We start from the raw sequence: 14,325 nt of genomic DNA, 5'->3' as shown, positions 1-14,325 counted from the left end.
TGCTGGAGTGTTTAAAAGGTGGTAATTTGTATATATCTTCCATCATTTGTTTTTTATTTTACAATTTTGAAAATCATCAATTTTTTAATAATGAACTTTGATAATGAAGTTTGATAGTTTAAAATAAAAAAGAATTTTAGAAAAATATCTTTTTGAAATTTTAATAATATAACACTTCAGATATAATCAGATATATTAAATGATAAATATTGAATATACTGAAATCTAGTTAATGGTGTATAGTCTTTTTCATAATTTTACATACAATATAAAATAAAAAAAATTCTAACCAAAGAACATTTTTATAATTCTTCATGAAATCTGATCTTTGATATTAGAATGCAAAAAACTGTACTTCTAATTTTCTAATAAAAATTTTCTATGAACAGAGACTAGGCTATTAAATTATTAAATTACAATTTTATATGTCTATTAATAGATAATTATAAGCAAGAGAATTAGTTTCTTAAGATTTTAATCAATATCATTATATTTCATAATATTATATTACTTAATTTCTATTTCTATGAAATAATTAAAAAAACTGATATAAAAATTTTCTATACATTAAACCAAAATTGGTTTAATATTAATTGTAACAATTATGTTATATAAGTTTTATTTAATTTATTTATATCTTTAGCATGCTTCTAAACATCAAAAGGAGTTCTCAGAATTGTCAATGTCAATAGTGACAGATAAGCAGATGTTCCATTATTCACCCAAGAGCCAGAAGAAATAAGGAAACAATGTAAACATTCTAAAATAGAATAATAGATCAATTTTTAAAATTGAAAATATTTAATATCATAAATATTTTTAAAGCTATCATCATCATCATCATATTTATAAAACAAAATTTTTTTTCAATGCATTGTAGTATCCTATACATTTCTTTTGTTCTCTTTTAATGAAAGTTTTACCATTTCTTCTTATAAATAAATATTGGATACAAAAATTTACTAACAATTACAATTTCTATAGAATTAATAATTAAAACGGTGATATTTATAAAACTAAGAACTTTATATTTTTCCTAATAGTTGTACTCACAGATAAGTTGAAATTATTTATTTCAAAATTGCTGTTACTTTAACAAATAAAATAAAAATAAAAATAAAAAATTTTAAGTTTTAATTAACATAAAATGAATGAATTTTATTCTAAATACGAAATAGCATTAGTTATGTTTATTTGTTGAAGATCAAACCCTAAAATTACATTTTTTTTTTTTAAATCTGCAATTATAAATATATTTATATTATTATTTAAAATTTTATTATTTCCTTGATTGATTAATATTTTTACTCCTCTAATCTATAGGAAAATTTCAGATCTGTAGCTTTTTATAACTTTTTTAAGTTTCTTGATTTAATTTATTGCTTCATTTGACAAATTTATATAGTAATGTTATCAGGCATTCTTTATTTGTAACAAAAACTCAGAAGCAGATGTTTTGAAAATCAATACATTCCTTTTTAAGTTGTGTTAAAATCTAAACACAAAGCCATGTTAAATTTTAAAAGTCAAAAATTTTTAAATGATAGTATAATATAATGAAAAAACAGTTTCCTACACATTAATTAAACAAATTTTGAATTTAACAAAGCTATTCTCTATGAATTATGTTTACATTTTTTTTAAATAAAAAGTCAAACAGAATTTAAATTTGTTTTTCTATAAAGTGTTTTTGAACTGTCAAGTTTATTTACTTAACTTAATTCTTTCCTTTTATTATCCAAGATAAAATAAAATGTTTAAAAACATAAAATTTGGATAATCTATGTATAGGATAATGCAGTGGTTCTCAATCTTTTTGAAGTTGGGGAACACTAAACTTTCACATTTTTTTTCTGCGGAACACTAAAGTCTGACATTTTTTTCTGCGGAGAAGTTATAATACATCAGTTTTAAAACAGAGATGGCGAACCTTTTTGAAATCAAGTGCACTCAGTCTAGTAGATGACGACATTGGCATTTGCTAATTACATTACCATACAGAAATTATTTTACGTTGTATTAATTTTTCTTTTGCAACAGTTTTTAATTGTATATTTGTTTTTTCACGGAACACTTGAAGTGGCTTCATGGAGCACCTGTGTTCTGCGGACCACAGATTGAGAACCACTGGGATAATGAGTAATAATTTTAAGTAATAAGTTATGATCTTGTATCAGTATTTCTAACAATATTAAATTTGAGTAAATGTATTAAACTGAAACTATAATTTAATTTTTATATATACTTTTAACTTTAGTTAATTTTAATATACAATGTTATTAGATATATATAAACAAACACACACAATGATATTAATATTGTCAAGCAGTCTGTACTTAAATTATATATATATATATATTATGCTCTAGCTAATTCATTCAATATTATTCTATCAAATATAAATTTGTACATGAAATTGCTTATTGAGAGCAGTTATTTTATATCACTTACCTATGCTTTGGTAGATTACAATATTGAATCAATATTTGAAGAGAGCATATTCAAATTATTAATATTGAAATTATCATCAAGATTAGTAGATAAAATAAGTTATCAGTTTTTTTTTATTTCACTGTAATTTAATTATGCTATTTCTAATGATGATATTCACATCTTCATTTATTAACCATGTGTAGTTAACATTTTTTTGCAATGAATCAAAATATATTAAAAATGAACTAGCTAGAAGCTAATATAATAATATATACATCAAGTCCTCACTCAATGTCATTTCATTATAACATCACCAAGGAAAAATACAAGTACTCTTGTAATCATTTGCAGTTGTCATTGAATTTTCTTTACAAACAGTAAAATTCATTTTACAAAGCGGAAAATAAATGCTGGAGGTTGCCAACACAATCCAATTAGAATAACATTAACCAAATTATATCATGTTTATATTATTTATCCTACATACAGTAAAATTGGTTTTGCATTATACATTGTTTTTGCTTAATGTCAAATATCCAAGAATCTATCAACATGTTAACTGGGGACTTGCTATATTTAAAAGTTTTTCATTCTCATATTCTTGAAACTTACTGAAATTACAAACGTTTAGATACTTTTACTATTTCTTTTTAATAAACTTTCTTTGCTGGGAAAATTATAATAGAATATATATGATATTGGATTTCTCACTATCAATATTTTATTTTGTAATTTTATATTATACTGCACAGTTTTAACACACAAAAATAATGTACGATAACATTACTCTTTCAAAAGTAAGCAGGACAACTAATAATCAGGTTATCATTATACTAGTACTAGTCACAGATGAATCAGCAATTGCTGCTACCTGCTTTACTTCATAAGGGAACATTTACTTAGTAATTCAAACTAATGTAAACAAAAGTTTAGCACATCTGTTCATGTATTTGCCACTTTCTTAAATTAAAAGTTACATAAGTGAATTTTATTACTTACTTCACTTAGTGATTATTATATAGATTTCATTGTTAAAGAGTTGTTTTCCAATATTACCTACATTAATAAAATACAAGTATTTAAAGAAAATTGATACTTAGTAATGACTATTTATTTTCCTTCTAAGAACTAGAACAAGAACTATTTATGACATCCTGCATTTGTACATGACACTTTATTGTACATCATTTTAATTGAATTAAACAGATAAAGTCTTCTATAAATCACAAACAACCAAACACCTTAAGTTGCTGAGAAAATTTAATAACTAACAAACGTTTTCAGCCAAATCTGTTGGCCATCATCAGGTTAAACATATTCGAATGCAAACACAAAAATTTGGCTGAAAACGTTTGTTAGTTATTAAATTTTCTCAGCAACTTAAGGTGTTTGGTTGTTTGTGATTTAATTTTGCTGAGTGAGTTCACTTCAGTCTTCTATAATTTGATATTCGACTGAACAGTTTATAAGAGGTAGAAATTATAAACCGATTTACGAGAAATATTTTCCTTTTTATCAAAAAATTTTCAAAAAGATTAAACTTTTAATGTTTACCTCACCTCTTTTTCTTGTTGTATTCTTACTCTCTGCCACGGATCTATAAGCTGTGCTAATGGCATTATGCTTCGATTAATTCGTTTAGATATTTTGGGGTTTTCTAGACCGGTTCCTGCCAAATATATATTTTTTCTTTAACAAAAAACAAAATGGCTCGACCACATCCGGCAAATGGCAGCCCCCATCAAACGGAAGTGCAAAGTCTCCCTCTTTCGGGGAATTTTAGGTGTGAAAATTCCGATTCGGCATAACGATTTTTTTTTTTTTTGTTACTTAATATCCGTTTAATATATGTTATTATTAAACTTCAATTATTAATTTAATTTTTAAAATTTTATAAGTATTTTTAGCAAGTTTTTTAGTGACGGCATGCATTAAACTTATGAGTCATATAGTGAATTAGAACCTAAGGGGATAACTACTTATATATTTAAAAGTCATTGCTTCTTCCGGTTACAATAGTTACTTTTTAGTTTTTATAAATATTTAAGATATTTAAAATGTCTTTACTTATAAATTAAATAACAAATTAGATTTCATTATATAATAATAAGAAAATAATTCATTATATAAAATATACTTAGAAATATACTGTATTTCATAAATACAATATATAAATATTTTAATTATGCATCGTTAATATACAAATAAACATTTTTTCGTTATAAGGCATTTAAGAAAAAAAAATATTAAATAATTATAACGATAATGTCTCCCCGCATAGAACAGTTATTTCAGTGCAATGACGTGAGAAATTACATCATTATATTCCCCAAGGGTAGGAAGTTCCAACATATTTAGATTTTATCCAAGAATGTTACTATTTTCACTTCTTTTACAAACCCAGGAAAATATATATCAAAAGAGATAATAAAAAAATAAAAAGAAATATTTTCTGTAATGTCTTTCAGTACACGTTAGACAATAGATGTCAAAGAATGTAACTTCGGAAAACTCCAAAATTATAAAAATATTAATAAAAATTTAAATATATTTTAAAAATATATATGCGTGTCTTTTATTTGTTTGAGGCTTTAGAATTCTTTCTTCAAAGTTTTCTTTAAAATTAGAAGCGTGGCCTACCTTTAAAGTTAATTTCAGTTAAGGATGTAATTCTGCTCAAGTGTTAGAGCTTCGAAGAATTCGTAACGCATCGTAGATATTACTTCAATTACAACTTGCTTTTTGAATGATTGTTACTTCTTTTGTGTGTATAACCTTACAAATTATATAAGAACAAACTATATGATTAAAAATAACTTGCTTTTGTACTTCATACTTATTTGTAATTCCTGATAAAATAGCATATTGTCTGCAAATATAACACAAAATTTCGATTTCAATTCAATTATTTATCATTTAAAATAATAAATATTCTACCAGAAATTTTGCCTGACTTTGTTTAATTCGAATATTTGCGAATTAATTTCAAATATTTTACAGAATGAAATATATATACGTGTAAAATATTTCGTGTAACCCAAATTTTTTAATTAAATCAACTATAAATTTAGAAAATTAGTAATTTCTTCAAATTATTAATATGTAGGAATTGTTATTATATTTAAGTTTCATGCCTCAGTATTCTTTTTTATCAGGCGATTCATACTGGACTCTCTCGGAGTCCAGTATGGATCTCCTGATAAAGGACGTTCTGAGGATGAAGATAAAATTATTATCCATTTTAAAGTTGTCAATCTCATGTATTAATCAGACGGCTTAGACAGTACAAGCAGTCAGTCTGCGGTTCTGAAGACTTCTACTCAATCTTTAACAGATCGAGTTAAAGATCGATCGTGTTAAAGATCAAGTAGAAGTCTCAGAAATGTTCATTAATGGTTTTGGTATGGCCATCTCTAATGCGAAACTTGTCGAGCCCGTGCGCGTAAGAAAGCCCTTTTACTGGCCACTGGGTGGAAAGATTTAAGAAAAAGAAATTACAGGAAGTAGATTAATATTTATGGGTTAGACAAAACTATTAGAAATATAAATGCTGTAATATTATTTTATATATTAGCGGTATAAAAATCGCTAAGAGTAAATGATCTAGCTTAATTTTATGTAATATGTGATAATATTATGTAAGGATAAATTTTCTATCAAATATTTTTTAACAAATTATAATTTTTTTTACATATTTAAGATAGAAAATAAATTTCCAAATTTCCAAATAGAAACAAAAATTCAAATTTGCAGTTTTTATTTTTTTAATTTTTATATAAAAATATTTTTTATTTTATTTTTCTAGCGAGAAACAATTTATAAAGGTAAGATTGAATTAAATTATTTGGATAAGTTTACACAAATTAAACTTATATGTAATAATAATAATATTTCTCATTAATTCACTTTGTTGATATAAAATTTTTATATCAACAAAGTGATATAAAAATTAACATAAAATTATTATTATTTTTAATTATTATTTTTGGAATATCATTAGGACAGTTTGTTTTCTTGACAACTTCTAGACTTATTCAAATTAATCAAATTCAACTTCCGGTTTTTAAAGTTCAGGCTTTGAAAAAATGAAAAATAGTTTCCTATAGAATTTATCAGGTACATTTTAAAAAGTTTATTTAATAAATAAACAAACGAAACTTTTTATACTGTTCAGAAGAATCAAATAGTTTATGTATAAAAAAAAAAAAAAAAATAGAAACTGTTTAACAATGTTAAGAATATCCAATAAGCGAATTTTAATTATTTATGTATTAAAATGGTATTAAAATACTTTATATAACGCATTATTTTAAAATCAATAATAAAGAAAAATTACACTCATACTTCGAAGGATAATTAGATGTAATAAAAAGTAAAAAGGCTCGCTTTACAGATTGATTAAGTTTGGACTTCAGAGTAATAACGTTTTTGTACTGATGCAAATCGAGTTTAGATTAGTCTTTAGTCAGGACCTTTCGACATTTCCGATAATTGATCACTTTCTTATTATTATTATTATTTTTTCAATGAATCAGAAAGATGGAATACAGCACATCATTTTTTCTATTTTAATTTTTTTTTTTTAATGGAACTTCGAGCAAATTTTAAGAAAATCTTTCAGATTTATTGTTCAACAAAAGATAACATTGACCTATATTATATTTAAGGTCTGATTTTTGGGTCTGCACCCACTCGATTTTTGAAAGGGGCAGAGTGTAAAAAGACAAACTAAGTTGGTTTTAGTGAAGTAGGCCCACTCATTGCAAAATTGTTTAGCACCCAAATGCACCCAAATCGCAAACCTGTCCCCAAAACAGTGACTAGCATCCAAATTATATATTTTGCATCCAGCTTCCCCCTTTTTTTACATTTTAAAAGAATATGTTGACAATTCTCTCTCTCTCTCTCTCTCTCTCTCTCTTCTCTTTCTCTTTTTTTTGGTGGTTTTTATTCATTCACTTGAGGGGGGAAAAACAAATTCGTTAAATCGGACCACGTATGCTGAAGAAAAAAAATACGATAATTAGCTTACTCTTTTCTTTTGTTGAGAGAAAATGGGGTAAAGCGGAATTTTCTAGATTAAACAACTAAGCCTTAGGGTTTTAAGAATGTAAACAGATTCACTGAAAATCTGCAACACGTTTTTTCTTATCTAAGAAAAGAACAATCTAAAAATTCTGTATTGAGGTCACCTTACCCTGACTTGTGAGCGCAACAGTTCCAATTTCCTTTGTTCGGTGTCGGCGACATTAGAAAATGGCAAAATTGTCCGCATCTAAACTGAGCATTTTAGCAAATAAGTTTAAAGATGAAGGCGTATGCACAGACGGAAAAGTTCTTTGCTGTTCCATTTGATATTATGTGATTTCGGTTGATGTGAAACACCAAGAAACGAAAATCAGGCGACACATAAGTTTGGAAAAGCATAGAGGAGGCAAACAAAAAAGGAAGAATTTCGAGCATTTATTTATAGGGGCAGCTGGACGTTGTTGGAGACAATCCCGTAGTGTTTATACTGGAAGAAACAACGGATTCCACAATACAGTACGTGCTGAACATTCTTGTTGCACCACTGACTAGGTGCTATGTACAACCAATGTTGTTCAAAATGTACCAACTTGAATATACGAACTCAACGAACTCTAATATCTGGTCATCCGTTGGGGATCTTGGATAAACAGTGTGGTATTCTACTGCGAGAACTTCGAGAAAATTAATGCGTTTATCAACGAACTTCCTCCTGATGATTATGCGGCCGTCGACAGTGTCGAGAACTGGTCGCTGATCCAGTAGTGACCACAGTTATTGGTGGATAAAATCAACGAGATGGAATGACGTGGAACTGAAATGCGGGATCAATGGAACGTTGTAAGTCAGGCGCTTGATGTACTGGACGGTTTTGCCCTGGACAAACTCAAATCTAGTTTATCAAAAAATCCCGATTTAAAAAATATTCTGGATTGCACTGAACTAGAATTCTGAGTGTAACTGAAACATGTCCCCTTAGTATCGGTCGACGTAAAAAAATCTTTTTCCTTATATAAAGACATTCTATCCTCCAAACGAGAAAACTTTACTTCTAAAAACATTGAAATGGTTATTGTTGTAAATTACAATGCTCATCTTTATGTCTAAATTGCAATAAACAATTATGTAGTTTGTAAATATAGTACATTTGTTGTTTTTGTCTTAATAATACAGCATTTAAAAGCACCCAAACTGGCACTCAAAACGGAGGAAAAAAGCTCCCAAACGAGCACTCAATCCATTCCAAAATTGCTCCCCAAAATCCGGACCTTAATTATATTGTATAAATAAAATTATTGTAATTAATAAGGGTAATAAGATTTGATTTGCTTTTTGATGCAAAACGTCAACACATATCACAGGCTAAGTACGATGTCCGATCTGAACTCAGTAAAAACTTACGCAGGGCTGTTTCAAAAGTTTTTGGCGTCCTTTTACTATTAGACGCCTTGTGCATTGCATAACCTGCACACCGACATGTGATAGCTCTAGATGTATACATAATACCTGTATGTCTAATTAAATAATTGATAAATATTTCCTTTTAACTGATACTGGCTACGGCACCCCTAAATTTTTGTCCCCTATAGGACTGTCTAGTGGCCTATAGCTCCGATGGCATTGAACTCACGAATGTTGGAATCGAATTTGTTCCCGACACAGTGGAAATATGCTTAATATGGAGACATAATGTATTTTCAGAATAGATACACGCAGAGGAAGGAAACGATTTTGAAACAAGAAAGAAACACATATTTATTATAAGATGTTCAATACTGACAATATGTAATGTTATAACTTTGAAATTTTGAGGCGATACTCGAATTCTTTTCGTACATGTCATCTCCGTGATTCTGTAATACTGGTTATGACCATAAGTGATTCATCAACATTGACATATTGAACATATTTAGTTATATTTAATGAATTTCTTTCATGCTTTTCGATATGATTTCATATATGCAGACTATAACCAATTAGAAAATAAGCTAATATTTATTGTCTTCGAATATTAATATCATTGATCCTTATAGTTTTAATTTGGATTTACAATAACTGTACATAGATTATAATTTTACATTTAATTACAAATTTATTTTTAAAAAGCCAGAAATAACTGGATATGAATGAAACCTATTTTTCATAGAGCAATTTTACTACGTTAACGTTGTTCACCCTTACCCAAATTTGCTGAATTTATCCAGAATTCATTCAGATCCGTCACTGAAGGTCAGAATTGAGATAGTTAATAGTCTATCATGTACAGATGCTTCACATTACAAATCCATTTTATTTTTTAAATTTTTAAAAAGGACTAAAGATAAACGATTTAATTAATTTGACAATATTTATAGTTCTATATTTTTTTATTTACACTATATATTTAACTACACTAAGACACGTTTGCAGAATTTGATAATTAATTCTATATTCTCCGAAAGAGATTAAAGCATTCATTCAATTAATTTAAAATAATTAAAAGTAACTAATTTCGCAAATTTTTACACTAAATGTATTTAATGTCTTTGTTTTTTATTTACTTTCTTAAATTCTTTATTTACATTCTGAAATTATAAACTTCAGAATGTGTACAGATTGCAAGATATTATAGATTGCAGAAAATTGATATAAAACGTGTCTTAAAGTTACTACAGTACATGTATACAGTAAACAGTAATATAATGATTTATTAGCACTATAACGTCCGTAACGTTTCGTAAACTGTAGCATGAAGACATATTATTGTAATTTATAGTACTTATTGAGAGTAAGCGTAATGAGCTTCAATTAAATCTGATTTATTCGCAAGAAAAATATTAAAATATCGTCGTATAAAAAGAGTTTCATCATCGTATAAAATTACGAATTTCTTCATATATTTACCGTATTATTATTTCTAATCGATACTATGCAATAATATGTAATTTGGTATATTTATACTATATAATATCCTGAATATATATATATTTATGCCTATTTAATTAATAACTATTCCTAAAATCGTTAAAATTATTCCACACATTAATACTTTGACCATATCATATTGTTCATTCAATATTAGGCTATCTGTCTATATAAAACGTTTCTTTTTTATGTATCATTATAAAATCAAAAGAATTTTTCTGGAATACAATATAAAACTGTAAAGATCTTAGCGAAGTTTAACTTATAATAATATAAATATATTTAAAATATTCATGCTGTATATTACGATAACACTATAAAGTGTTATTGTAATATACAACCTATAGTCTTATAGTAGTATAATAAATAATATATTTATAATATTCGTTATATCCACATTATAAAAATTTAAAATATATTAAAAATGTGTTTAAATATTTTTAAAATTTTCGTGTTTTGATATTTTTTTATTCTCTACATAAAGGCTTAAAGGTGATATATAGGCTATATTTCTTGATATTTCTATTAATTTTAAATCTTAAAAAATATAATAGAAATTGATATTATTTACCTGATTTATGAAAAATTTCGTTTCAGTTTTACATTTTGAGCCACCAAAAAATAATTTGTACGTTGAAACAAGAATTTTCATATAAATTCCCATTCCGGAACATTAAACGTAGTCGAGAACAATGTCTATTTTATTAATTCCTGCTTTATATATAAAGAATTTTATTTAAATAACATGAAATTAATAACATAAAATTCTGTTACGTTCAAGTGATATTAGTTACGCTAATTAATTTCCGTACCAACGTCACTTTCTAATGTGCCGTGATGTCACGGATGATGTCACTTGGTAAAAGTTCCTTGTAACACGGATTTGTAATATTTAAGTAAAAGGATATAAGATAAATAATAATATAGAAGCAAATTATAAAAAAGGGGATAATTTTCGTGTTTTAACATAAATAACTATTCAAAATTAACATTAAATGTATTTAATTTTAAATTGGATTTGAAAGTAGCCAATAAAAGATGTTATTAGAAAAAAAAACGTCATCTTTTATGACGTCAAATCGCATTTCATTCATAAAGATAACGTCATTCATAAAGTTCAATATTTAATCTAATAAAAAGAAAAAGGGCATTTATCTATGCGTATTGATTAAAAATCTATTAAGCATTTATCTATTGATTTGATTATGTTAAAACTATTTAATTTAAATAATAAATAAATAATAATAAATAAATATATAATATATATATATATATATATATATATATATATATATATTAATATAAATTTGATATTTTATTAAATTAAAATACTTGAACGTGTTTTATTGTTCAAATCAAAGCATAAAATTACTGTTTTTAATTTTAACGGAAGTCTTAAAGTTTCAATTTAAATAAAACTTACTATAATTTTCGCGATATATTAAATTACAATTAAAATTGATATTTTAATTTAATTAAATTGTAATTAAATAAACTATATACCAATTAACATTAAAAAAAATATTAAATTGCTATCATCTTAAGCTGAAACTATTGATTCATATGATTCACATGAAAATCGTTGTATTATAGCAATCCCTAAGTGACACTAGCGCGTCGTTTATGATAATCGCAGAGAACGCACGAAAAAGTGAATTCGGTAATAAATTAATAAAAATTAAAAATCGTAAGCATATAGAAATTAACTAAATCTTCCTTAATCATTTTAGTTAATCTCATTTTCTGTCCCGAAACCAATTCCGCCATTATAATGATTGAATTTGCTAACAGATGGCAGCACATATTAATATGCTAATTAATTATTTTAATCTGGTTAATTTAATTATAATTAATAGTAATGTCAATTATGCAAAACTGTTATTTCTCATTTTTTATATAATTAAATTTATGTATTTAAATATAATAATGATAATTAATTCATTGTTATTAATTATATTTTATTAATATAGGCCTATATAAAAATATTTATATAAAAATAATTAAAATTACTCAATTAAAAATTTAATAATGTCTATTTTATTGCTCATAATGAAGAATAACATTTTAAATAAAAAAATATAAAATAATTTCTTAAATATTTAATATGAGATTTTAGTTTATTTTTTTATAAAAATAAATTAGAATAATTTAATATTTTAAATATTATTTAACATTAAAAAATTGTAAAAATTTAATTTTTAAAATATATTTTTGCCTTTTTTATAGTTATAAAAACCAAAAAATACTGTCTAAATCGCCAATAACTCGCAAAGAAATATAATTTTCTCGCTTTATAATTGTTGTATAAACAATGAATAATTATGCTTAAAATAACGAGATATAGATTTTATTAATAAATATGTATAATTTTTTATTAAATAATTAAATTTACAGAAATTATTTTAAATAATGTACAGGTTATTAACAAGCGCAGCGAACACAACGATTCTTCGTTAGCCAAAGACCGAAACATTCAGGACCACACATGGGCATCGACGGGCAATTAGGATTTAATTTGACACCTAAAAAATATTTTTTTAAATTTTAATATCATTTTCAGTTATAAAATAATATTCTTAAGTGTAATTACTACTTACAAGTTGGATATACGTAACAAAAGTTATCTTTACATTCGTAAATCTTTAAGACGCATTGCCTCGGATAACGACACTTGACGTACTATGAGAAACAAATAAAGAATTTAAAAATCGGTATGTGAAGCCACTTGTAAGAAGATAATAAATATGAATCACTACATACGTCACACGGACGACTTCTTGTTGTAGGTGGAGAGGGTTGGACATTACCTAAAAAGGAGGAAGAGCGTGTGAAAAATTGTGTGATTAATTCTTACGATTGTTTATTAATCTAATTTTAGATTTAGTCGTCCAAAGCCTAGAATTACGTTCATTTTAGTCTATTTTATATTCGTAGTCAACTAACGTCTTAAGTAGAAAATCGCGACAACAAAGTGAACTAATGTAGTGTACTACTCGTACATAAGAATAGATAAATTATTATTATTTTTATAAGCTAAACTTTTTTTTATAATTTTTTAATAAATTTAGCTTTTAATAATAAAAGCTAATTTTTTTTTATACTGTATATGCAAATGTATTGAACATTTAAAGAGAAGTGAAAGAAAATTAAATAAAAGCAAATTATACTACATTTAGTTATAAAAATTTGGAGTTTTTTTGAGTTATATTTTAATAATAATTTATTTCAAAAATTTCTAATTTCTATTTTAATATAAACAGTTAAAACATCCAATTATTAAATAATAAAGTAAACAGGAAGTGTCATTATAAATGATTAATAATGTTTTAGCGACAATCTTTTTAAAAGGTGTTGCTTTTAAGAAGTAAACAAATATTAGAAACACCTAAAACGTAAACATAAAGTTTAAATTAAATAATTTTTTTTTTACTAAAACTAACTTAAATTTAATAGATAAACTATCGATTTATTTAATTTTGATGTATTTGTACGTGAATTCCATTTAAACCGATTTACTTTTATTTGACATGATTAAATTGAAGATCATTAAAAACAATTGAAAGTTAAAATAATAATAACTTAATTCAGAATTTAATACTTACTCAGTAAAAGTAATGAAAAAAGCAATAGAAACAAATTATTGAAGAATGTGTTCATGTTCTCTTTTTAAAAACAATTCTCAATAGACAACTTCGTCGTGGAAATAACTTGATACTTTCAGACAGATTGAAGGCAAACGTCTTTATATACAAAACGCTATTGGGCAATCATATCCACCTACTGACCAATCAGATCAATTGTTCTGGAGGTTTCATAAATTTTAAACTTTCACATGTGCTTTATAAACCATAACATGATGACGTAACATACAGATTAGTCCAGTTTAGGTAAAAAAAAAAGGAAAAATTGAATTTTATATTGTATCATAGTTGGTTTGTGATTCACTTGGGAGTGTGGTTT

At 25.4% G+C, this 14,325-nt stretch overlaps 2 protein-coding genes across 2 annotated transcripts in view; both read right to left on the bottom strand.

Moving 5' to 3' along the window:
* LOC136970989 (ribosomal protein S6 kinase 2 beta-like) overlaps positions 1-4,230 on the bottom strand; it is a 44,253-nt gene extending 40,023 nt beyond the window's left edge. Inside the window, exon 1 of the mRNA XM_067265476.1 lies at positions 3,993-4,230. Within this exon, the coding sequence (XP_067121577.1) occupies positions 3,993-4,052 (60 nt within the window). The 5' untranslated portion in view covers positions 4,053-4,230. The remainder of the gene's footprint in view (positions 1-3,992) is intronic.
* Positions 4,231-12,710: 8,480 nt separating this feature from the next.
* LOC136970786 (uncharacterized) lies at positions 12,711-14,102 on the bottom strand. The gene is made up of 4 exons (XM_067265243.1): positions 13,968-14,102; positions 13,126-13,172; positions 12,963-13,044; positions 12,711-12,887 (listed from the first exon to the last, which is right to left on the bottom strand). Exons 1-4 carry the CDS (start codon positions 14,020-14,022, stop codon positions 12,787-12,789), a joined length of 285 nt encoding a protein of 94 aa, XP_067121344.1. The 5' UTR covers positions 14,023-14,102; the 3' UTR covers positions 12,711-12,786.
* Between the last annotated feature and the right edge of the window lie 223 nt (positions 14,103-14,325).

This window comes from Centruroides vittatus, unplaced genomic scaffold (assembly GCF_030686945.1).
Source record: "Centruroides vittatus isolate TY-2023 unplaced genomic scaffold, ASM3068694v2 contig_1050, whole genome shotgun sequence".
Taxonomy (NCBI): Eukaryota; Metazoa; Arthropoda; class Arachnida; order Scorpiones; family Buthidae; genus Centruroides; species Centruroides vittatus.
Note: the sequence above shows the minus strand (reverse complement) of the source record. Positions and strands in the feature narration are given on the sequence as shown.

Coding starts and splice junctions, on each gene's coding strand:
- LOC136970786 (XM_067265243.1), bottom strand. CDS start 14,022: ATGAACACATTCTTCAATAATTTGTTTCTATTGCTTTTTTCATTACTT. Junction 13,045..13,125: donor CAAGAAGTCGTCCGTGTGAC/GTATGTAGTGAT, acceptor TGTTTCTCATAG/TACGTCAAGTGTCGTTATCC. Junction 12,888..12,962: donor TTGTTACGTATATCCAACTT/GTAAGTAGTAAT, acceptor AATATTTTTTAG/GTGTCAAATTAAATCCTAAT.